This window comes from Myiozetetes cayanensis, unplaced genomic scaffold (genome assembly GCF_022539395.1).
Source record: "Myiozetetes cayanensis isolate MyiCay16 unplaced genomic scaffold, myiCay2020 scf2-11, whole genome shotgun sequence".
In the NCBI taxonomy this organism is placed as follows: domain Eukaryota; kingdom Metazoa; phylum Chordata; class Aves; order Passeriformes; family Tyrannidae; genus Myiozetetes; species Myiozetetes cayanensis.
In genome coordinates, this window is record NW_026087411.1 from 22,442,410 (window position 1) to 22,469,290 (window position 26,881).

Consider the following 26,881-nt stretch of genomic DNA (forward strand, 5'->3'; position numbering starts at 1 on the left):
TGCAATGTTTAGTGATTGTTTTATTAAATGCAGAAATATCTGCTCAACTTCGTACCCATTCTGATTTAAAGTGCAACAATTAAATCTGATAGCTCTTGTACATCCATATTTTGCAAGTGTTGTTCCTAGAATACATGTCGTTCAGATTATGCCTTGCATTTGTAAAATGTCATTTTTTAGTACCGTTTTGCTTTATTAACTAAAATAAACTGTACAAAAAGCTGTAGTTACATTAGCTTTGAACAATGTAGAATACACGTTCTCTGCCAAACTTTAGTGTGCAAACATTTTACATTTTTTAAAGTGACAAAATTAGGCCAACCTTGAAGTCAGAGTTCATTACTACATTACAGAACAGGAGACCAGATATGGCAAAAGAAATTTCCCACTGAAATCAACACCATTGTATAATTTTATTTCTAATTCTTAAAAAAATATAAATGAATTTAGAAGAGAATCACAGTATAAGGGCCCTAACATATTAGACCATTACAAGGTACATAAAAATAGAAGACACAGATTTCTTTGAAACTTTAATCCTTTGATTAAGCAGCAAGCATATCACTCTCCAGGCAAACACTGCTTAAAACAAACCCTACCCCCCAAAACAGGACGTGCAAACTGTATGCACATATTCTGCAAAGCACACAATAAAGACATTTTGCTATGTACATACTTATTTAGTACTACAAATGCTAGGAGTTCCCTACTGTGTGCTACAGTGTATGCAAATTAAGAAATACTACCCTACCTATCTCTGACCCTCCCTCCCCCCTTCAAATACAGCACCTTTGCCCAGTTATAGAATATTTAAACAAGATTAAACGGAATTACAATGTACTGAACAGTTTTATAGCAGTTGGTGGTGGCCAACTGTACCGTAACACCCAACATTCTGCATACTGAAGTCTATCGACAAGAGACAAGACAAAAATTAGCAAAGGTACAATACACACACCTGGGAGACTCAATGATAAAAACAAAATAGAAAAGAAAAAAAATCCTGAAGATGAATCTTATCACTCTTAACAATTAAACTGAGATACTTAGGATGTCAAAATGTGCCAGCTTAGTTTTGTATTGGTTTTAAAGACCAGAGAGGAGCCAGATTTGCGTGTAGGGGACACTTAAGACTTATGACTCCCAGAACACAAATTTCTGTGGCCATGAATTCCTTGATGTTTGTTTTACAATGCTGCTTTTCTTACACAGAAGGTCATCTGATGCACATGAAGTGGCTAAGCATCTTCTCTGATGCAAAAGAAAATTTATAAGAACGACCTTTTGTACAACACCTCAGCACACCAGTGAAAGCTGTTCAGAAAGAAAAATCTCTCAAGTTTGATCTGAAAATATTTTTAAATGAAGAACTAAAACATAAAGGTCAACACTAACTGCAATTCAGACTACAACTATCAAATCTTAATACTACATTTTCAAATTAAATAGGATCTGATAGTATAAGAACTTCCCTTTGCACATAAAGACATTACCCAGCTGCTAAACCGATTGTTAGTCCATCCAATTTGTCTGCGAAAAAGCATAGGGAGAGCACATTCTATTTTCAAGTAAAGTCTCCTTTAAGTCAAGGGCAAATCTAGTTAATAACAAAATGGATTTAAAAGAATTTTCAAACACCATTTCAGCTATAAGCAAAAATAATTTTCTAAATAGTATGACAGTCAACATAAATGTTATTACATAGTCAAGAATGCCTTATTTTTCAATAGCTTAATTCGGATCACACAGTTTCAAACAGTGCTACTCAAGTTTGGAGCCTGGTTTACTTGAAGTGTAGAGGCATCTACTTTAAAAAAAAAACAAAACAAACCCTCCCCCCACCCCAAACACTGCTGGGCATCCACCAAGATTTCAGACAAAAATGCAGTAAAATGAGTTTCTATCAAACTCCTAAAATCTGGAAGCACTAATTAACACCCAAATGCAGGTTTTACTGAGCCAATAAATAAAACAAACACTCCACCCCTCCTCCATACTCTCAGCTCAGCTTTTTTTGCTGAGAAATCAGGAATCAGAGATAACCACTTAACAGTAAGACTGGGTTGGCAGGAGGTAACTACTTGCATGGTATTCTACCAGCACCACCAGTGTCTATACTTCCCTCATTAATTCTTAGGCAAGACATTAATGATTTAACATACACGAACTGCAGACAGTCATTCTCAGAGGAATGAAATTTTACTGTACTTACATTAGAAGAATTAGTGGAATAACAAATTAAATTAATAGTTCTTGCTAGAGATTCCTCTCCTGTCATCCCCCTGGGTGGTGTAAGCTGCTGCTTCTCTACTCTGCCGACCCTACAAGAGCAATTGCAGCAGCAAACTGGACTCCTGTTTTCAGTTAAATTCTATGAGAACACGCATGAGATTTAGTAAGTTTGGTACAACAGCTTATTGAGCCTTCAGAATACTCTGAAAGAGGAGTATTTACCTTTTTAAACAAGAAAAAGTGTTCTGGGAAAAACATGAAGAGAAAAAACATCTACATTTTACAGGTGTGTGAAATGCTTCTACCGTTACCTAAACAGGGCCAAAAATTCTGAACCTAAACTGTTATTTTCATTCACTAAAAGGTAAAAAAACCCCAAACAAACAAACAAAAAAATTCACACACACAAAAAAACCCAACACTACATTTAAGTCTCCTACAATATTACCTATTCCTAGATTTGCCAATCTACTTTCCTGTAGTTAGATGCTTGACTATAAAGAACCGTAATAAAATAAATAGAGTAAAAATCAGTTAAACAAAATCTTGGTGTGTTGAATATTTATTCATTTAAGAAGTTAGCTTCCTTCAACAGTTACTCGTATAGAGGAGGGCTGCATTGTAGGCATTGTTCTGCTGTACAAGTCTTCGGCATAAAAATATTTTTACACAGGTGGTCATTCATGTTGCTCCTTTTCTAGTTATTAGCTTGCTCCTCTGGGAAACTGGTCTGGTACCTGTGAAGGCTTGCTCTTTTCTCCCCTTCATTATTTGGAAAAAAAAGTACACTGATACAATTTTTCAGATGCGGGAGTTAGCATAATTCTGCTTTATTTCTTCAGTGCAGAGTAGACTGAGATTCTGTCTGAATTCCAATAAGTGAGGGTGGCTGCTGGCCACTAACCGTGGTTAACACTGGCCTTGGGTTTAGACGAGGAGGCATGGAATTAGCTGGGCGGATGAGCGGAGGGGGAGGCTGATTTAGCGTCGGCCGTGGCTGAATAAATCGCGCCTGCTGTTGAAGTGGTGGAGGCTGACGATGGAGAGCAGGAGCAGCAGGAAGTGCTGGACGAAGTAATGGGGGTGGCTGATTTAAAGTTGCCATGGGAGCGGCAGGTGCTGGAGCAGATGCCTGTGCTGGAGGTGAAGGGCCTAAACACTGAGTGGCCGGAGTGCTTTGTGCCTGCACAAAGGACAAAGACAAGACTGCGTGAACAGCCATCCCAGCCAGAACGTGACGTAGTTGGGCTGCCACTGTCCACTACACAGGAAACAGCATTTAAAAAAATAAAACCAAAGAACTGAGAAGTTACTGAAATCACCAACCAAAACATTATAGACAGCAGAACTAAAAATATTTATGAAGCAAGTCTTCTTCTAGAACAAGAATTGTATTTTAACAATAAAACAGTAATGTGATTGTCACTATCAAAGCTGCAGTCCTGCTCCCAGCTGGTTAACGACATTGGCTGAAGTTCTATGCAAGCTCATCATCATTCTTTAGAATGTGGTTTGCCACTCCACACCAGTTAACCTTACATTTTATCACTAAATAAAATGCTGTTCCTCAACCCATGCTTACTTATTTCTGGTACACAAAACACACCTCATCTTCTTCATCAGTGCTCTTTCCTGATGGCACATTAGAAGTATTTTTTGTGTCCTCCCCTAAAGCAGAAGCATCACCATTAGAAGCCAGGGTTCCTTGTTCCGCTTCCCATTCCTGCAATACCTCCTCTAAGTTAAACCGACGCCTGTAGTTTACAAAGAAGTTCTTCACTTGGCCAACAGTCTTGTTGCCAATTACATCTGCAATAGCTTGAAAATCTTTACCATATTTTCGGACACCTGGAAGGCAAAGTAAATAACATAGCTGTGAAGAATCAGTCAGACACAGCTACGTGTGATGTATTTATAGAGAGAACCTATGGGACCTGCAAGGACTCACTAATTAGGAGGAATTGTCAATTAGAAGAAGGGCTTCAATTTCCATTAAAACAAAGTAATTTTTAATTGCACAGCTACCAACATACAAATCAAGAACTTCATTAAAAGGTCATTACCCATTCTTCTTAAAAGATCCTGGCTTACTCACCAATTCTCTCAACCTAAAACCACAGAGGTCTGGCCTTGAACAAATATATCAAGTCCTTCAGCGTGCTCGCAGTAAGGGCAGAAGCCCATGTCAAGCTCAAAATGAGGGGAAGGGGGACCAAGCATGTGTGTACATTTGTAAACACAGTATAACCCTAGAAGTGTCAAGTGACAAACACTGATACCTTCTACAGGTTCCCTACATGCGAGCTGCACGCAGATGTTTCTTTTCCCACAACCAAAGCAGAAGGAGTGGCACAGGGCAGCAGCTACTGGCACAAGGCAGAACAGGGGGGCACAGTTACATCACAATACACTACTCCTTCCTGCACTTGTGAGGCTATGCAGAGCAACTGGCAAGCATTCACCTGATAAAGTCGTCTTGAAGCTTTCATTCACTGTTTGAACTGAGTAGAAAAATGTGTGGGTTCAGGACAACCACCTTGGAGAATGTAAATATATTGGTGTCTGTTTATAAGATGGCCTAGCACAAGCCTCCAGAACCAAATGCCCCAGGGAGCAGCAGCATGAGAAGAGGTCTTTGTGTCATTCTTTTCATTCATTTTTGTATTGACAGCAGGAGTCACTTTTGTTTACAAGCACTTCACAAGAAAATCCCAACATGTACCTTAAAAAGAGTTCTAAACCTATATTTGCAAGCCTTGAGTATAATGTTCCATAATTTTAAACCCCAAATTGGAATTATAATACAAAGTATATTGATTTTGTTATATTTAGAGTATGGGTCTAATTCCTCCTCTCCTGCTTAAGAGAAAAAAATCCTCAGACTCTCCCACCTCCTAGAACATAGCTTTTAGCTGTACAAAGTATATTTTTAATTAGAAATGTCCAAAAGTTTGGAGACTAAAAGAAATAAAACAGTTTTATTCCAGAGTGAGTAAACAGAAGACTCATTTTTTGCTCTCAGCTACACGAATGAATTACAATTTGACTTTTCCTGTGAAGCTCCTGATAACTAAACTCATTCAAAACACAGTACAGTGCTCAGAGGACAGGCACTCTGTCACGTTACAGGAAAAGAAATTTATGCCTGATTTCATGACTCACTTCAGAAAGTGAAGCAAAGGATTCAGAAAGTGAGAGTTGTTTCAAATCTGAAAGCTATGCTCCTTTTCAACTTAATTGTGAAGAGTGTGACCTTCAGCTTGTTCTGCTCTTTTCTACTGTCCTCATTATTAGGTATTTCTGATGTGCTAATGCACACTCACTGCAATTTAAAAGAGAAGTTCAGCTCCAGGATAGTAACGATTTCTGTAGCTGAAGCTGATGTTTCAACTGTCAAGAGCCCAGCTACATTATTTAAGATATTTTCTGAGGCATATAAAAGAATACAGCCATCCTGATTGCAAGAACCTTGTAAAGATGTCAGAACCACATGGGAGGGCATGTATCCAGGCAAAGCAAAGACAGATTTGGCTCTGTGCTTTATCACTTGTACAAAGTCCCAGCTATACTCCCTAAAAGCTGTGTGCACCCAGGGAACACTCCCTCCAATGTTTTAATATTCTCTGACTGACCTACCATGACTACCCTTACTAATTTATAATGAACATTAAATGCTCACTGCAACAAATCTAACATCCTGTACAGTTAATCAAGTGAACAAAGTGCCTAGCAGAATAAAGCATATTTCTGTTTGAAACTTAGTTCAGACTTTCAGTGATTTCAGCCTTTTGTGTTATTATGCTGTCTATACTTCTTCCCTTCCTTAATCTGCAAAACAGCTGAGCCTGTTGGCTAACTTCAACTAAAGTTGTCAAAAATAAGGTCTTAAAGCCTATTTCTGAGTAAACAGCTTGAAAACAAGGTATCTTGCCTTCACTAAGGAAAAACCTAAAGGAAATAAAATTTCCTTAGCTTAGCTACATGCAGTACCACTCATTTTGGATTGTTTTCAGAGTGTTCTTTACTACTGCTCTAGCATTAACACTGACTGCCACACAATGATGTAGTAAAATCCTTTCAAGCTGCATCAGAAATAGAGGAAATTCACTGCATGTTTGTGTAAGTTTTATGTATAAGGTGCTGGCATATCTGTAAGAGTTGATGCCAACTCATCATCCCTGTCAAAGTGGTGCATGTTACTTATGCATCCTTATGCAAATTCAGGGCTAAACACCACCCAAATTATTTCTCCAGCATTTAATCCATTATTCAATAAAAATAATTTTATTAGGTTGCTGAAAGTGAAGCTCCAAAAGGATGAACGCACAGTCACTTCACATGTATGAATGCTTTTCTCCCGGCTCACTTGAAAGTAGTTCTGATCATGGGAATCCTTCAAGCTTTTCAAAACTTCACCCAGCTGTAAAGGTGGACTGGAACATGTGAATGCTCTTGATTGATTACAATGTTTCATCTTCAATGTCTAACTCAGCAAAACTCATAAATCTAAGTTTGATGCTGTCTAAACTGCTTAATGCTGTACAGCACAGCAAACACCAAGAGGCACACAGAATATTAGTCTGGGTCCAGAGCAATACAATACAGCACCACAATGAGGCAGAAATAGTTAATGGTAACCTCTGGGTCATGAGAGCTGCAGTTCCACTGTGATGGGAATTACAGTGCTCCCAGCAACTATCTCACACAGAGTTAGATCCCAGTTGTCCCAGCTGTTTTCCACTGCAATGCCATGATAGCCATGTCCTGCTTTTCAATTCAAATTTTATTGTCTTGACCAAGACTTAAAACATTTTTGTAATTATGTTTTTGCACGGCCAAGATCTTAGTTTGAAAATATGATCATGCTCATACGTTTCTATACATGAAGTTTGTAAATGAAGAACACCATCTGATGAACTAGTGTTCATTCAATTACATTCAATAACTATACAGACAAAGCTGAACTGTTATCTGATATATTTGTAGTATAATTTATTGGCTCAGCAATCCTGAGTCCACAACCCCATTGCAGGCACCCACGCTGCTTTTAAGATGACACACAGCTGTATTTGAAGATGGCTTTTTCATTACTCCCTCTTCAGTTACTGGCATGTCTTAAGATTAGCCCACAGATAAGAGTTTTTTAATGTTTAGGAAAAACAGTATCAAAATTATATTACTACAGCTTATTTTTATGATTTCCATAGTTGAACTTAATGCTCAAATTCAAGTGAACAAATCACAGAAGTGCCACCTACCTGCATAATGCTTATGATCTTTGTAAAATTATTAAAAACATATGCCAAAATGTATCAATACATTTGATGAAATAAGTCTATTTTAAATGTACAAACTAAGTGTCCCCATGCTCAACTTAACTTCCAAGTTCAAGCCTAACACACATTATGGTAGCTTTTGATACAGCAACCATGACTACCTTCTCTAAAAACAAGCAATTACTATGAAGCAAGAGATCAGGGTCCTTTAGCCTGAGGGACAGAGGTTAATAACCTACAGCACACTTATTCCAGGAGGAAGAGACTACTAGAGGGCAGTAGGTAAGGGAGGGATAATAAGAATACTTTGTTTCTGACCTTAAGGTTCTGTCCCATCTCCATTTTAGACAGTGAAAAAGAAAGGGGACTATTAGGGAAACAATACATATAAGAAACACATGTAAATTCAATGAAAACAGATTTCTTCCACAAGGCCTGATTTCTCACCCTACCCTTAAGTACTGCAGCTGACCAGCTTTATAAAACACAAAACATCCCCTAGGGAAGAAACCAGAAGACTAGAACTCTCTAAGGAGTCACCACCAACCCTTGCTCTCTTTCACCCATCCTCCAGTTTTATTATTTGTCAATGCCATAGCTTAACAAAAGCTGAATGTATTCTTACAACTTTCCAAACTGATGCCTAGTGAGAACTCTGGTAACTAAACTATGAAAAGCCAAGACGGCTTGAAACCTTTCACACTAAGGCAGGTACAATGACCCTGGATTTCCCCCACTTCTCCAGCAAACATTCCACTTACTAGATTATCATAGACAGGCACCTCCTTCAGTTGCATTTGGGAACAAAATTATGATTGATTTAGCAATATTGAGAGGATGAACTTGGGACAGAGAATGGTTTGGAGATCCAAGTCTGAGGCATGTAAGTTGAAAGGCATGACTTCAGACACACCATGCTCTTCCACATTTCCATTCACACTTCAAAATAAACCTAACTTTAGGTTCAGTTATCTGACTAATAACTACCAGGTATGGCATACCTGACAACTTTTCACTGATACCCTGATCCACTGAACATATTACACTAAAATTCAGTTTTTTGTTTTAGAGGTAGAGAATACAGAGAAATAAAGCAGATAGATCATCTTTATAAAAGATGATTCATAGAAGAGAGTCAATATATAGTGTCTTCAAGACAGAATCTCCAGGTATTTCCCTTACATGTTCCTTGATTGGGCAGCAAGACAAGAGTCAGTTTTACTTCATATAAATGAAATAAGTGCAAATTAGCTGTATGAAGAGCCTACTAGAAAATGTTGTGGGTTTTTTTGTTTGTTTGGTTTTGTTTTTCCCAATAAGACTTAGTCAGTTATCCAAGAGAGAGCAATTGTAAAGCAGATTTACTTCTGCTTTTTCCCACTTCAAGAATATGGAAATGTCTTAAATGTTTGCTTCAAATTTTATGACTTCAACAATTACTTCTGTCTCCACTTTAGAGAAAATCATGTAAGGTGATTTAGAAGATGACTTTTTAGAAGGGACTTAGTTATAAGTTGTTAAATCCTGCTTAGTTTTTCTCTTTGGATTTAATATGGGTTAACAGAAAGACTAGTGTCATGTTGCTTGAATGAATGCCCTAAGTATTCTCCCTAGTTTTACAACTTTCCCAGTGACCAGATGACATTTAGCTTTTCATTAGAGAGAAATACAAACATAAACCTGAGTACCTCTGCAAATCCTTTGCATCAGATTTCAACTTGCTGCTACTATTAACATACCTTGTACTGCAAGAAGCTGCTCTTCTGTTGTCCAACGGGCATTGATTTTCTGATTAGACTATTAAAATTAGAAAAATGGCACAGAGATCATTAAATTGTTTCAACAGCTGCAAGATACCTAAGCAATATATTTTACTTGCACTACATTTTGCAAAACAGATAAAAGTCTCTTGCTTATAAGCCATAAATTTATAGTTTAGGATTGTTTTCATGAAGAGGTAGTAGTATTTATGAATTTGAGCTCAAAACTATACCAGTACTTTTTCCTCTGTTTTATTGGAGTTCTTAGTATCAGCAATACCCTAACTTTTGCAACAAGCTAATGATCTTAATGCAGACAGAATTTGAATTTATAGTTACATTTATCTAAACTATCAGGACTTGGTGACTAGAATGTTTTGCATTTATGTTCCATGTCCAAGCCTTTAAAACCAGCCAGGAGAGAACTTCAGTAGTAATAAACCACTCACTTCAGATGCCCAAATGTATATATAGTCATGTTTTCCCATAGAACATAGAATTTATTGCTGGCAATCTATACTACCTATTTTTAATCCCACTTCCCCCCTTCCCCCCATGTATCAGGACTCGATTTCAGCTCCCTCTTATTATGAACAGACATGACATTTCAGTTTTTTCTGCTTCGTTATTCAGCCAGTTACCATATAACGGCCTACAACTAATTTCTTGTAAAGGAGCCAGACTACCCCCTACATGTAATTCAATGGATCCTGTTTAAGCTGCTGCTGAAATGCAAACACTGCACTGCAGCAAAACACATTTCTACAGCTTCCCACTAATGTAAGTGGAAGGCCACAAGTTTTAATATTTATTCTGATTTACCTCAGGAGGTTTGAATTCTTCAATCCCGCCTTCCATTTTCTGTTTAAGTGCACTGTTTACTTGCTTAGCATTTTGAACCTTGGTCAAAAACAACAAAGTTAATCAGCTCCACAAAGAAAGTTGGTCACTTTACACATATATCTTCACTAGGATTGCCACAAGTGTACCTCCTAAGTTAGAAAGAGAAATATTATGGTTTAAGGCTTCACTACTTTTAACTGTTTAAAAAAAAAAAAGCCACAGCATAATTTACTATGGAGAAAAAATATTTAAGCCAGTCTTTCAAAAGAACAGTTTGTCTGCAAGAATATTAAAAGTTGGACATAACGAGCAAGTTCTGATAATGATGTATATGTTCCTGAAGAATGCAGAATACTCTAGACACAAAACTTAATTCTTAGAAATGAGATGGACTGCACATGTTAACTTATTAATTTCTTCCTTCTCAAAAAAAAAAAATTCATGAGATGTTTCCAGTTAACTCCTTCTGACAGTTAACTCCTTAGACCATTCTGATTTTCTTAAAGGTGACTCTTGACATTATTTTAAATATTTCTTAGTCTATAAAAAGGATAGAGCTTCCAAACTGCGTATATACATATCTATGAACCACTTAAATCTGACAGTGAAGCACACAAGGTAACATAGGTAAGAAAATAGTTTTGCATACTATGGTGCACAGCTATTACAAGTGTTCTTAAGTATGGACACAAAAGTAGACAACTCAGTGGGAGACTCCAAAGGCTGCATCTCTGAGATCACTGCAAGAAAAAAAAAGAGAAAACACAACCTCAAGGCTGTAACTCACCTACACTTATGCTAAAGAGTGAAACCCACCTATGCTATTTAGCCCCAGAGTCCTGCTGTGACAGAAAGCAGCATATTTCTCCTGTAAAAGAATATAAGGGAGCAAAACCCCCATGAAACCCTTTATTCACTCCATGATTTTGCAATATGGCAGCTCTATAAGGAGGCAAAAATTCCAGGAGATAAGCCTTCACTTTTAGCCCCTTCGCTCCTAGAAAACAAGCATGCACACACTGCTGTACCCTTAGAAGCTGAATAGATTTCATGGTTCAACTTTAAGTGCCAAAATTTAACTTCTTCATGCAAAGGATAAAGGCAATTGTCCTCTTAAAGGTGAAGACTACAAAGCTTTTCTAAATTTAGTAAGTAGAAAAGTTATCAATTCAAACAGAGTAGTAACTAGGCCCATGATTTCTATACACCTCCCATACTTTCATGGTATGTAGGGAAGGGCATCCAGAAAAACAGCCACAATTTAAAGCATAACAAACATAACTTCCTCTGTGTCACTGGCCTTATTCTCACTTGTCACACAAATACTTTTAATAAAGCTAAAAAAAACAAAACAAAACAAACAAAAAATTCAAATAAAATGTGACTTTAGATTTTTTCCTGTCCCCAAATCTGTAGCACTGTTTTTATGCCACACTTCTACCCACCCTTTTTTTCTTAATCAAAAAAAGAAGTCATCTTGCTTCATTTTATCCAAAAGAGCAGATGAATGTAAAAAACAAAACCGAAGAATAGCTAGTGTCCAGCATTTCTGGTGATAACTGTGGAATAAAACGAGGAAGACTCACATTAAAGAAGCTTCAGAATCTTCACAGATAATCTTCAAAACCATTACAATCAGAACAATCTGAGATGAAAAAAAAAAAAACCAAGACCAATAACCCATGGTACCTGTCGCTTTAATGAGATTAGTTCCATATCCAGCTGTCTAAGAATTGTGTTGGCTGCATTGGGACTACAGGAAACAGCTATCACATCTTCCTGGGTCAGGTACATGCCTTTTGGTGGACGGCATTTGGAACGCTGAGAATGGTGGCGATGCTGCAAGCTCTGATACTCTCTTCTACCCAGACCTATTTTGCTGGTCTGAACAGGCTGCTCATTATTGCCCTTTAATTTACAAGAAATAAGTCATTAAAGAATAACAGTATCTTGTATACAACTTTATAAAGTACCATGTAGCATTGTAATGTCAAATTTATGACAAAGAAAACCTAAGCTAACATCCTCCTCTGCATGTAGTATCCAAACAAGTCTTGCAGATGAGTTGATGGAGCATATCAGTCATCTGCTGGATAAGTCTGCATTAGTCTAGGCAAGGTCAGTTTTCAAAACTTTTTTAACGTGACTGCAAATATAATAAATGTTATAGAAATCCCAGTCTGAATACTCTGAAAGAGGGCATAAATTGAGAATCTCTTATATGCAGACAAGGTAAACAATATCTCATGTTTAAAACAAGTAATCAGTGACTTTACACATTTATTTCTGGTCAGATAGGAAGAGTTCAGGTAAAGATTAAGTGGGAAAAATAATAAAGTCAACCAGAACAGGCAAGATGTGTAAAATAACACCTCTACCTGCTGTAAGCACCCTACAGAAAGAGATTTTTTTATGCTGTTTGCTTTGGGAAGAGGGTGAGATGATTTGAGATGTGGAAGAGAGGATGGACGTACTTTTGCAGTTACTATAAAAATCCATGTAATTTAGAAAACTTTAAGCATTTGTTGTCTGCTGTTTTGAAGATGAAAGTGATAGCAAAGAAGAGATAAAGTCTCTGTAACTACTGTTTTGATATGTTTGGACACCTAAACATTTCAGCTTTATCTTCAATGAGCATTGATACACAAGAGCTAGTCTGCATGAATGTGACTCCCTTAGAGCAACTGATCAGGTTTTCTACAGACCAGGAGCAGAGACAAAAATTACAAAAATTACTTTCTCTGCAAGGATTTTCCAATTCAAAGCACTGCTTAGTACCAGAACAGAGATGGGATTCAGGCTTTTTGGTACTTCAAGCAGCTCCCTACTGCTCCTCCCTGCTGGCATCCATGAAGATTAAGAGGAGGTGGTCATCTGATCACAGCAAACAGAACACAAAATGCAGCAGCCATTATTATGTTCTGTAGCATTAGTACAGATCAGCAAATGGTATTTTGTTCTACTACACTTGACCTTCTGCCATGTTCTCTTCCCAGCTAATGTAACATCTTAATCCAGTCCACAGACTTCACAGAGGCCATCTTAAAAGTGCTTAAGATATGTGCTTTTTCTTGGAAAATTGATATAGAGCCTTACATCTTTGACATGTAAAAGTCCCAAGGTTCAGTTTATTTCTGCCCCGTTTATACCATTTGTTTTTCTGGTTCTGCATTGCTCTTGCAGTACGAAATTGCAGTTCTCTGTCTGTTCAATCTGGATTTTAAAGTGAAAATACTCTCTCGAGCTTTTGACTTGCCAAGCTAGAGAATTTAGCTTATTTTAGTTTTCTCTGGTAACAAAGTTTCCATTGCTCTTGTATGCTCAGGCAGCCTACTCAGTTTATATTTTGCTTAGGAAGTGAAAGTACACAAGTCTTACAGAAATACCAGATCACAAAGTTATCTTATGTAAATGCAAAACAGTTCATCAGAAACTACAAACCTATTTGTCCTGTTCCTAGAAGTTTATCAACACAGTATCATTCTGGACTGCATGTAGTGATTCAAACAATAACGAAGTAAATTGAGCAAAACAGCCCTTATTTAGACATGGCTGAGGCAGCAACTCCAATCATTAGATTGCAAAGACATTGTTACAGTAGCAGAATGAAATGCAAGAAGGTTCATTATTAGACCTTGTGACATTTTCAAGTTCTAAAAAAACATACCCCCACATATTAAAAAAATAATCTCAAACTCTTTTACAGAAAGGGGTAATTGTAATTGTCCTTTTCTTTTCTCCCTGAGGCAGCTAGATAAAGCGAGACACTGAAGGTCTCAGAACAGAATCTAAACCTATCAGTCCCCAGCTCAATACCATTTTTGTTAGAACTGCAATGTTTTATTAATGATCCCAGATACCACTTTCTGGGAGTGTTGAAGTTTTGCACTACTTCTCCTCTTGTTCTCAAGAAGCACGGACTGTCACATTTAGGAAAATCTGTGTTTTAAATTGATCAAGGAAACAATCAAATGTTTACACACTTCAGTGTGTTCTTCTAGTCTTGTTCACAAATATGCTTTCATAAAGAACCCAAAAAAATCTCCCAAACCTGAACATACACCAAACATTACATTTATCTGTACAGCCAGCAGTAAGTGCTCATTAAGATGACAAAAATGTTTTTCTCTACATTTATGAGAAGAAAGCACCTCAGTAAAGCCACATATTAAGCTGAAATGCATCGCCTCACTGTGGCTTTGAACAAACAACAAGAGTTGTTCTTAGAAAAGTGTAATTTAATTTTAAAATTCAAAGAAAACATTTTCATTCAAATAATTCACCACCAATAAAACTGTAGACATACTAACAAGACTGATGCAGGGCAAATACTGTTTTACCAGGTTGCCAGAGCACACACCTCTTTTAAAACATGAAGATCTCTCATGAAACAGTGGAGGTAACAAGGGACGCATTTACATCCACAAAACAAAAATATATGATAAAATCTTGTTTCAATAAGAAGTTGACAAGATCTTGATCACTTAAAGACCCTGAAATTTCAGCAGGCTGCAAGCCAAATCTCTGTACTACAACGTATTCTTCTCAACAACACATTCACAGAAATCAAGCCAACATTCACCATTAAGCAATCTGTTACCTCCTTTTTGGCTTCTTTTTTGGGATCATAATCACTATCATTTCCATCCATGGGATGAGCTTCTTCTACATCATCATCACTAAGGACAGATTATAAAAAAAAAAGAAAGGTCATTTTATCTACTTTTTAAACCCAAATATATATATCTGTAGCAGGGTAAGACAGAATTATCTACTCTAAATACATGACATCTCAAAATTACTTGCAGTTTTCAGAAGACAGCTGTTACATATATTTTCTTCATTAAGTTCCAGGAATTATTATGATAAACAAACAATCCTAAACTACAGTTTCAAAGTTACTTTAAGCAGTGCTGGTACCACTGCCATAAGTTTTTGTGTCAGTTTTCTTTAATAATTTGACCACCTGTGCCAGTGTGAACACTTACGTGGTCAGCTATACCAAGGTTTGAAATAATCTTTCATTTGCCTCATTAGTTTAAATTGATCAATTTTCAAACCACTGCACCAGGTGAATAAATCCTTGTTTAAGCCTGTGGGAAGCAAAAGGGCAAAATATACGATGGCAAAGTGTGGGACTGCTTTTTCAAAACTGCTTGCTCAAAATCTAGCAATCTGGGGGAGGGAAATGAAATCTGCTGAACTCAAAGAGAAAATGTTGAAAAGAAAACAGTCAGCTTAGTTGAGTCCAATGCAGTCATTCTGACCATATAATTTAAAAATAAATTAATGCAAAAATTATTTTAAATGCACAATAAAAAATTCTAGTTATTACTAAAACCCTCCAAAATGCTGTAGTAGAAGCAAACTGATTTTAGCCTGTAATTTTTCAAAAATAGGGTTATTAAACAAAATCATGAATTTTAGATTTCAGGAGTTATTTTCAATAGCATATTATTAGAAAGACCCTTTTGCTCCAGCTATGCAGTTTTCCATAGATATAAAATTATACTTTCCAATATAAAACATAGATTATGTTACTTATATATTCAACATATTATATCACCTTTTTAAAACTGCAAGTTAATACTCAATTATAGTAAGCACAATATAACTTGAATTTCATAGTAACTAGGGGAAATGTTATTCCCTACTACACAAGGCAACATAAAACTATTTTGAGCTCCAATTCTCTCTGCCCAATAGCACTTCTAAGTCTCCTAAAAGGAGATTTTACATAAAAAAGTTTCATAAAAGTTGTTATAAAACAATACTTAGACATTCTAATCACTACATCTCTTTACAGTGGTTGATCTTTCAGTTTTAATTCCATCTTAGTTAAAAAAAAAATCCAAACAACAACAAAAAAATCCCCCCAAAAACCACTCTCCTCCCTATACAGAAATATAATGCTTAGTTTGAGAAGTCTAACCTTATTTCTAAATCACATTCCCAAACTTCAGGGTTTTTTAAATCCTTGTTTTTACACTTCTCCATTAAAACACTCCAATCTGTTATTACAACTCACACAGATTGATAGTTCTTAAAGCACAGGCACCAAGCCCCTTGGTAAAATCAGAGACATCACAACAGATGCTCAAACCTAAAAAACATGGTTCACACTGAAACATAATGGCTAGAAATTACTTCCGCTCTCTACTTTGGAAGACTTTAGTCTCTGGTTAGCTACTTAAGAACCTAAAACTTACCTGTCACCTTGATTATTTCTATTAGCTAGTTTTCGAGCCTGCCGATCCATCAAACTTGTCCTAGAGCGAGTTTTTTTCCAAGAATAGTAATATTTTACAAGGCTTGCAATGGTCTTGTCTGGAAGCTAAAAGAATTCATTAACATATTAACACTTTTAAAAATTAAAATTCCACCCAAAATTATAATTCTGCTCTGTTTACAGCCACCTTTAACAAAATATTTTAAGTGCATCGATAAGATGGAAAGGAAGGATGTATTTCATGTACATTTTTAAAAAGGGGGGGAAGGCTTTTTTCATTAGGGTGCAAAAGCTGTACATCCAAGAGACACAATGAAATTAAGTTAAATCACTTATTCAAAGCTTTTACACAGAAATCAACATGAAGTTTCAGCCCAAGAGGAGCATTTGTTCTAGCGCATCTGAGCTATTTAGTGCTTCTGATTAAAATATTACTTTACCATTTGCTGAATCCTGTGAAAGCTCTTTCCATGGAAGCTAAATGCCTGTTCAAATAGGACTTTATCTTCAACTGTCCATTCATCAGGGAAAGGAGTGAAGTTAGGGAGATCGGCAAGGGACTTCTCAATATTGTGTTTATGCCAGAACAACATGCCGAGAGCCTTTGAAAAGAAATAGTCCCTCTTTGGATTAAGTCAACTTTCTAAAATGTTGAGACAAGTTAAATAAAACTCAGGCAATTTATTCACTTAAAATTTGACTATCAGAACCCCCTCTCAAAATATATTTACAATTTTACTGGTTATTTACTGCAGGTTACAAAATTCTCTTTAGAGACAGTGGGCACTTCTGTATGGTATGAAAGCCAGACAATTTAGGGTTGGCATGGCAGCAGTAATTCTAGAGTAGCATAAACTAGGCCGAGAGGCTCAATTCTGACCTGTTTTCTTACTTGACAAGCATCTATCACCTACACAGTTCCTTACAGGCCTTTTTTACCAGCCCACTCAAAAAAAGAAAATAAAAATACTTTTCAGCAGCCAGAGGATCATCCAAAATGCAAGTCTGAAAGTTCAAAGTGAGAGTGGTCTTTCTACAACTCTCCAATCCACAAATAACAGCACGGCCACTTCCATGTCATGTGCACCTAATAAGGAATGGAAATTTAAATATACTTTCTCACATAATTTCATTTCTTGATATTCTTAAGAATTTTATGCTCATTAGCCTTTCTGACAGAGAACCATTGACAGATTTGATGCCAAGTATGGCATGGGAATTGGGAAATGTAATCCACTCAGTTTCAATCATCCAGCACAGACATGATCACCATTTGTCTCTCTAATCCCTGATTTCACATCTTCCAATAACCTGGACACAGTAAACCTCTTTTCTTATTAAAATGTCAAGTGACAAACAGCTCTTGTAAAGGTATTTTCTACTCCACTGTGAACAGTCCATAAGTATTTTGTACCAAAAGTTATTTTGAAAATTCATCTCTTTTAGACTCGGGATCCATCAGTTTTCTCTCTTGCCTAACAAAAGTCAAGCCATAAATGAACATCACCAGACCGCAGGTATTCTGAACATTGTAACACTAGCAGCCTTTTTTTCAGACAGCAGTTGATGAGCAAGTCTTTGCTATTATGAGCTTCCATCCTCCAAAACTTGATCATACAACCTGGTTCCACTCGTGTGCCAAATAATTTTTCACAACAGGTAACCTCACTTTTACATAAATCGGTTAATTGATGAAGAAAATTGCAATAAAACTAAGTGCAGACCAGCAAAGTTTTATCCTTATTTTTAAGGAATGGTGACTGAAGGTTGCTAAATGAGAAGCGAATTTGTTACTTTCAAACATAGAGTTTGACTCTGTTTTTCTGCCTCTGAAAAAAACACTCAAAATTGGTTTGTCTTTTTTTTAAAGTACGCAAGAAACCTTTTCAGTACCATCCCTATCACAATTAATGGTTCAAAATTATACCATATTTGTATTCTAACATTAAACATTAAATTTGTAAGCTGCTTCCCTAAGAAATTCCTTAGCTAAATATACACACACAATTGCATGACATGCCCAGTGTATCAAGAAACATACCAAACCTTTCAAAAGTGCACATTACAAGCTGAGCATGTCATGAAAACAAAGAGCTCAATCTTTTGCAGAGAATCCAGACCACAACTGTATGCAGATCCATCTAACTGCAGTGTTTGCTGCCGTGCCTGAAGAGAAACAGCGTTAATTAATAGTAACCAATGGGAAAAAAAACCCAAAAAGAGTTGTGTTACAGTTTTATGTTTAAAAAAATCCTTTAAATGAGTACTCTCATTCCATAGCACTTACCTGTTCCACGTTGTATCCATGTTTTTCCTTTGCTATTGCTATATATTCATCCACTGTAACAAAGCAATGTCAGAATTATTCTTCGGTACTTTTAGCTCTGCTGTATGACACAGAATCTAACACGGGAAAACAGTCTCCCCATGCTTTAACACACCACATAGGCCCAGATCCCCCAAAACATTAACTATAATCATAGTTTTATTAATAATAAATAAACACACTGAATTTAATCCAACATTTTATAAACTTTTACACAAGCTAAATCTGCTTTCTTTCACATTTTTACTACAACATAACCACAGTGGTTCAATTTATTTATTTAAAGCAAAGACTGGCGGGTTATTGAAAGGCTATGCCTTCCTGGAACCTACTCCTGGGTTAGTTTTAAATTGAACTACTTCTACTGTTCGTATTCCCAAGCACGTTAAAAATTAAAGAGGTCCTATATATGCGTATCCTCAATATCAACATAGTTTTCAATGACCAACATTGATTTTAACTATGACATTAAGTCACTTTCCAATAGAAGATATAAAAATTTAATAATTAGGCCTTCAAATTCACCAATAACATTTTTTAAACCATATTTAGCCATAATAGAGCCAGCTTTGAATTGAACACTTCTCATCATTTTGCAATTAAGTCCTAGTTTTTTTCAAAGAAACAAAAACTCTTCCCATTTACCTTCTACAGTTCACAATTAAGTGGCAACTACGTAGTTGAAAGGAAGCATGATGGAGAAAAGGAAATAATTATATTCTCCTTATTCAAATGCACAAGAGATGTCCTTGCCACAAAGTGTTGCAGCGAAGAGTTAATTGTAATTCAAAGAAACAAAGCATTTAATAATCATAGTTTTAGAGTATTTTATTTCTAACTGTTCTGCAGTAGTTGAAGGTATGTTCTCTCATATGTAGAGGGATGCAAACCTCTAACTATTGGTATTAGGTAGAAACTATCCTGAGGATCGGACTCTCATGGCTCCATGCTCAAAGTTTACTCCTCTATATTATATTTGGGAAATTCTAGCATAGGAGACAGGTTTAAACTATATTTAACAGATAATTGATCACATTTAGTCAGATGGCTCCTGTATTTCAGGTCCCTTTTGAAGGGAGAAAATGTTCAATTTTTCTTTATATGGCAGCAACAATAATTTCCCCTTAAACTTGGCCTCAATGTATCTTCTCTGAATATATCCACTGCAACTCCTTCTCCTAGAAATTTAGAGCAGCCAGTTCTTGTGTTCAGACATTTTTTTATTAATAACTAAAGGGTTCACAGACACTGATGATGATAATACAACACAGGCAGTGTGATTTGAAACAGACTTAACTAAAATAAGAGAAGGTGATCTTTCCTTTCCTTGGAGTTTTCTAAAAAAAAAAAAAAAAAAAAAAGAGAGAGAGAAGCTTTGTGTGTAATTTACTAATTTGCAATTTCACTGTGCATAAAACGAAGAGCAAACAGGCACACCAGAAACAATTTAGTTATACTTAAGCACCCAAAACCCTAAGTAGGTAAGGACTTACACTTGGCATCTGGAATATTATGATATGGAGACCATACAAGCATCCCTCCATTATCTTTATCAGTATATTTTGTGGCACCTGTAAGAAAACAAGTAAGTCTCAGTATTTTTAATTATGATCTAGAGAACAACTATGTGACAGTAAGCAAAATTCAACCATATTAAGAAGTCCAGCCGAGCTACTAAGGGGAAGAGAAAACCACAATCATTAGTTCCACATTATCTTAAGACATTGAATGGTTGAATCTGAACATTATTCTCATGAGGTTCAAGCATAACTAAATACTGGACAGGATCCTGGTTACCACAGTTAAACCACTCAAGTGCATTGCTAAGGTTGGAAAGAATCTTACCTAGTTCCAATCCCTTCATCACGAGTAGGAAGACCTCACCCATCCAAGATGGCCTTGATCACTTCCACAGATGGGGCACTCATAACTTCTCTGGGCAACCTGTTCCAGTGCACCACCATCTCATAGGGAAGAATTTCTTCCTTATATCTAATCTGAATCTATACCCTCTAAAGGTGGCAAGGATAAAAAATTTAGAGGTACTTGTCCTTCATCAATTTTTATTGTCTATTAGTACTTTAAAGCTTATCACTATTATATGAGTATTAGTCTAGTACTGTGTTAAGTTAGGCTTCCTTAAAACAAATCAAAAAATAGATGGGAAGTAGGATACACTCACCATCCCTGATCCCTCTTTCAACAAGGAACTATACTAACAGCTACACTAGAAACAACTCTGTTCATCTCTCTCTGTCTCGTTTTGATTCTCCTAACCATACAATTTTGATATCCATAGCCAATTGAATTGCACAGCTTTAGAAAGCAGTTAGGTATAAAAGTAATTTTGAGTTTACTTTGTTTGTGGTTCACCTCCACCTCAACGTAGCAAGGGAAGCAGTACAAGTTACCTAACCTATGAGGACAGAGCAATATTGATGAAAATACTGAAGCATTAAATCACAGATTATTTGATTTTTGAAAATATGCTGAAAAGTAAAGAAAATTGCCCAATGCTGGAAAAACATTAATTGTTACTTTCCATTCCTATTTCACAAATATAGGCTACTAAATAAAACATCTCAGTCTATTTGTTTTCAACAGTTTATCCTGCTAAGAAATTGCTCAACAATTAGAGCATTTATACTTACGTTAGTATGAATTCCTTGAGCAATCACCCTCAGTGGAACTTTCTGTGCATCCTTCTCGGAGAAAGCTTTTTTTCAGTGAAACAAATAACTTTTCACTCTATTTTAAGCTTATGTGCTTGATATTTAGGCTCTACATCTTGTTGAAGCAAACAAAAAACTAAAATCAATGCTCTGGAAAAGAGAACAGCGTAGTGCTTTCCCTTTATGTACTATGTTTTGTTGCTCTTCCCTCTTTAGTTTGGCAGTGTTCTGTATCTGCTATCATCTTTGCAATCTTTAGGTGCATTCTGATTGTGAACTTAAAAGCAGTTACTTAGAAAAACTAAAAGAACTCATGTGTCTTCCAAAATGAGATGCGCAAGACATATAACCTAAATGCAGCATAAACTCTCTAACAGGTCAAAAATGTACATACATTCATAAAGCACCAGTTTTGAGGCATAAGCTCTAAACTCTGAAAGGGTTTTGGTATATAAAAACAAACTCCTTAGTATAACATTCCACTTTAGAACAAAAAAGCATGCCATTTTTAGTCATTAGGAATGTAATACCTCATGAAGAGTAATGCAAATGTGTTACAGGAACAACATTTCTCTTACAGACTCTTTATCACAAGTAAATGGTCACTACTCTGCATTCCACTTTTAAATGAGCAGAAAGCAGGACCACTAGAGAACTTATTAGAATTTCTGGTTGTGAGCAAGAAATGTCTAAACTTAAGATACTTTCAGAAAAATTGATATTGTGGATATTATCAGGTATTGAATATTCAAGTACTAAAGTGAAAAAAAAGTTTCAGAGTAATCATGCCTGCAGGAGACCATGTATGCAGTGACACTTCCCTATTGAGATGCCACACTCATGTGATGAAAAAGCAGCTTCCACCAGAACACTCCTTTTCAAAGCAGTGCTGTTACCCCAGCAGCAGACAGACAACTGTTTCCATTCAGGTGGCACCTTTACACTGCCAAGAGGAAAGCAAGGATGACAAAGGAATAATGGGATGCATACAGGTAGCTCAAAGGAAGGCATCCTGCCCTCAACACAGGATGTCCCTAGCTACAGTACAGGGATCTCTCCCTCTGCCTATGCAGGACCATAACTCACCTTTATGAGAACTGCTTTTATTAGGGACAGTGGCTGGAAATACCAGGGAACATGTAAACCAGAGCGTGTTAGAAGAGTAGAGTTGTAAGTCAGTAAGGAAGAGAAAGGCCAAGAGCTGCATCTGAAGTATAACACATCTCCCTCTGACCAAACTCCTCATTCAAGTCCCTTAGGAAGAGGCTTCTGAACTCCAGCTGCCGTGCTCCTCTAACAGTACCAGTTAGGAAATGGAGCTGGCTGAAGATGACCAACAGGCACTCTCTACCGCTTCCAGAATAGTGAAATTACAGCAGCAAACTGACACTCTGTAAACTTCAGCTTTACATTAGAAGGTGGGTACACATGGATGATGCAGCTCTGGGCATGACTCCAAGGACCAAGAATAAAATGATAATCCAGAAGAATACAAGACATAGTAAGGGCACCATGGGGCGGCATGGAAATTTAAAAGTATACTGTTTTCCAGCATACAATGTACCATCCTCTGCTTAAGACTGAGCTTTGAACTAAGCTAGGAACAAAACCATGGAAACTAACTGGAAGAAACTCCAAATTTCTAAAACTAAGGATTGGAAACCTTAATAAATAATTAAATGAACAAATAAGTAAAAAAAAAAAAAACCCAACAAAACAGGGAATATGAGGACAGACAGCATGGAAGAAATGGAAAACATTGTATACTTCACCACACCATATAATTTCAATTTAGGAAAGCTTGTTTTCATATTAGAAGACTAAAGGGAGAAAAGTTATAAGGACACACAAAGAAATGGATTCCATAAGTGACATTAAATGGTATAAAATATTCTTCTTGACAGCCCCAACCTCATTCCTGAGAAGAGGATAAACGGGAAACAAGTATTTCAGCATTAAGTAAGTAAAATTCATACTGAAACCTTTAGGAAGTCCAAATCCAAGCGGAATAACACTTCTCTAGCAGTTATCTTATATGTGGATGACACAGCAGGATGGTACATTCTCCACTATGCTTTCCAAGAGAATGTAAGCAGCCCACAACATAAGGATACTAGTTTTGCAACATTCTGCTGTATTTATAGGTGGGTCAGAAAGTACAAGCAGAAGCATTTTTACTGAAAATATAAAGTATTATAGGAAAACCAGGAGAAGACAAATCTGGAGGGCAGGAGATGGTGTATTAACTCACTAAATTAGATAAAACGAAACCCCTAAATTTCCTTATTAAAATTGTTTTTGCAGTGACAAAATTGCAGTAATACCTTGTAACAATTAAAAATGCTATTTCCCTTAAGCCCTGTCTGAAGGCTTGCTTGTAAAAAGAGTATGGTGTGGGAAGTGGTAAGAAAGAATGGTTTAAACTAACTTCTCCTAATTGTTGCTTCCAACCACAATCTACTTCTTCCAAGAAACACTGAGAAACAGTTGATCTGCTTTGTCTTAAAAAAGTATTTTTTACATAAACTCAGTTTAAAAAAAACCCCAAATGTTCACTACCATCTTATCTTGACCATGAATATTTTGTTCCTCAATGTATTGCTGCAGAGCGTTGCTTATGAGTATTTTTCAACACAGGCAAAGTGAGACTAAAGGATTGGTATTTATTCTACTCATTTCAGTCATCTATGTTTATCAGAGGACTGACTGTGTCTTAGAGTTATGTCTAGTTCCAACCACCATTGATTACCTTCTCCCACTTATTTGCTTTAAGGGGCTTAAAAAAACAGCACTCGGAGTATCACAAATAAACACACACTCTAAAGTATCAGCTAAAATCTCAAAAAAGGGTATTAAAATGATTTCAAGAAGAAACATAGTTAATCAGAGATAGTGTCTGTGCAACCTAGAAGTACAATGGTGCATGCTACCTCACTTGCTACAAAAAAGTAACCTAAATGTAGCTCTAAGAGCTCAGATTTGCCTGCCATTACTTCTAAGAAACAATACCTCACGACTCATTGGAAGAATAAACTCAACCAAAAATATCAGATGAAAGCATGAGATATTGTTGACATCATCTCAGACAACCAATCCGTTAACTTGGTAAGTATGTGCTATACTCCTAACTTTGGACTTTTTTATTTCTTAGGTATTCCAATAAAAGTCACTACCTTCTTGCCCTAATAATCAAAGTAGACACACCAAGAAGGACAATACTATACATTATGCCTCTAACTCAGGACTTCTTAAATAAACACCTCCATCATTAAAGAAATCGATAAAGTGAATATATATTAGTCCCAGTTATTGGGGAAGGGGGCATTAGTTGAATTCCATCCCCCAGAAATGCTTGGAAGCTCTAAAAGATCCAGTTATAAGAGAGCATAAAATTAGTTCTGCAGTTACAATGATGCCAGTTAATGATCCTATTGCATATACAGTTTACAAAATTGAAACCACAAAACCTCAGTTGTCTTACAAGCGCTGAAGAGTTCCTTTAATCAAAAGAAAAACAAACACTATGTGCTTTTCTAATTTAAGTGGCCTGTAGGAAAAACAAGCCCTGGCTGCAGGTTAGAAACAATAATTTTTATCTGTGTTTATTTTTATGTAGGCAATGTAAAAGTAAAGGGTGTAAGCAGTTAGCCTTATTAACAAAGAGATCTAGACTACGTGCTCCTTCCTAGGGGAAAGGCATTCCCTTATGCCAAGATCATGCATCCATTTAATCCCACCCTCCTCCTTTCTTTCTCCCGGCCTTTTCTTTGGCCTGCGGGGCTTGCGCCCATCAAGAGGGGCTCTCTCCAGCTTTAGGAGGCTCTATGTGAGCAATCCTCTTCCGGTGAGAAATCATCTGGCACCAATGGAGCCCGTTTGGAGAAGAGGAAAGTAGATAGGCTTCATCTGACCACTACAGCAAAACTGATAAACGCTCCTCCGGTCTCCCTGCTCAGTGTAGTAAGGCAAGACAGTATTCCAGCGATTGACTTGCTAAAGCCGAGTACCAGGCTATGCAAGCGTACCCAGTATTCCTCGGGGCGCGGCTGGGGGGACGAGGAAGGCAGAGGAGAGCAGCTCAGCCTGCCACGGCGGGGCTAGCGAGGCTACTACAGCACACAAAACCAGGAGCAGGAGTTTCCCACCAAGCGCATCTTCCACCCAGAGCCTCCAGCACGCAGCCAAGGTCTGCTCCGCTTCCGGCAGGGCGCATCACTTCCCACCCTTGCCCGAGAACATCCATCACCCCTCATCAAATATTTTAAAAATCACCTCGTTAATGTATTATGTGCGTTATGGTTTAAGGAAGGGGAAAAAAAAAAACCCAACCTTTTTCTGCTTCACCGCCTCCCGCCGGATGCACATAATGAGGCCGATAATGAAGTGAGAATCCCACCCCGCGATGCCCCCCCCCGCCCCCGGGCGCACGGAGCGCAGATGCTGCCCCGGCGAAGCCTCCCGCCGCCGGCACCGCATCGGCGACACAAAGGCTCAAAAGCAACCTAAATACAACCCCGCGGCCGCCGCCGCCGGGGAGCGCCGAGCCGAGCCCCGGCACCGAGCCCACCCCTCCCGCCTCGGGAGATGTCAGGTTACAGCCGAAAAAGCCATTTACCGGGCTCGAAGTCAGGAATGCGCGCCTGGTATTCCGCTCCGACCCTCATTCCTACATCTGCAAGGCAAAGAGGGGAGAGAAATTACGGGCTGGAGTGTCCCCGGGCGCCGTCCCAGCTCCCGCCGTGCGGCGGGCGGGCGGGCTGGCGGAGCCCCGCCGCGGCCGTGCGGAATAAGCCACCTCCCCCGCCGCCGTCCCCCCGCCCGCCGCCGCCGCGGATTAAGCCCCGACGACCGCCGAGGAGGGGGCAAGGAGGAGGCGGAAGGGGGAGTTTATTCCAGCGGAACAATGGGGACGGCGGCGGCTCCCGGAGACACTCCTCCCCATCGCTGAGTACCGCGGGGGCAGCCGCGGGGCCGCGCCGCGCGCTCCCGCCCCCCGCCCCGCACACGCGCGGCCGCGGCTCGGCCGCAGCACGGACGGAGCGGCGGAGACCCGGCTCCGGGAAGGGGGAGGCGGCGCGGCTCGGCTCGCCGCCCCTCCCGCCGCCTCCGCCTCCGCCACTCCCCTCCCGCCGCTGGCGGGGCGGCCCCAGGCTCGCACCGTGCTCGTCGCCACTGTCGCCGCCGCCGCTCTCCGGCTCCGAGTAGTGCCCGTTGGAGGGGCTGCTGCTCTTGGCGCCGTTGGGGGCTGCCCGGCTCTTAGCCCCCAAGAGCTCTGCTCCCTTCTCCATCGTGCCCAGCATGCCAGAGCTGGGAGCAAGGGAGAGCGGCGGCAGCGCTGGCTGCCGAGGGGGGGGAAGTTAATACGGAGCCGCCATGTTGCCCCCTCCCCGCCCCCCCCTCGGGCACCTCCTCCCCCCTCCCGTCGCGCCCCCCTTCCCCCGGCGCCGGGAATCCCTCCGCGCCTGCCCGGCCGGATCTCGCCGAAGGGGCGGGGATGTCGGTGGAGCCCCGGCGGCGCGGCCGAAGGAAGAAGGAAGGATTCC

At 38.5% G+C, this 26,881-nt stretch overlaps 1 protein-coding gene across 5 annotated transcripts; it reads right to left on the bottom strand.

Annotated features, from left to right (window-relative positions):
• Positions 1–26,737, bottom strand: RCOR3 (REST corepressor 3). Of its 5 annotated transcripts, XM_050314376.1 has the most exons (12): positions 26,497–26,733; positions 25,954–26,010; positions 20,160–20,237; positions 18,628–18,680; positions 16,781–16,942; positions 16,321–16,445; positions 14,712–14,790; positions 11,801–12,019; positions 10,091–10,168; positions 9,248–9,305; positions 3,839–4,080; positions 1–3,415 (listed from the first exon to the last, which is right to left on the bottom strand). In XM_050314376.1, exons 1-12 carry the CDS (start codon positions 26,636–26,638, stop codon positions 3,071–3,073), a joined length of 1,638 nt encoding a protein of 545 aa, XP_050170333.1. In that variant the 5' UTR covers positions 26,639–26,733; the 3' UTR covers positions 1–3,070. The 5 variants fall into 5 exon arrangements, with proteins under 5 accessions (XP_050170333.1, XP_050170337.1, XP_050170334.1 ...); XM_050314380.1 differs by lacking the exon at positions 3,839–4,080 and having other exon boundaries at positions 26,497–26,737; XM_050314377.1 differs by lacking the exon at positions 11,801–12,019.
• Between the last annotated feature and the right edge of the window lie 144 nt (positions 26,738–26,881).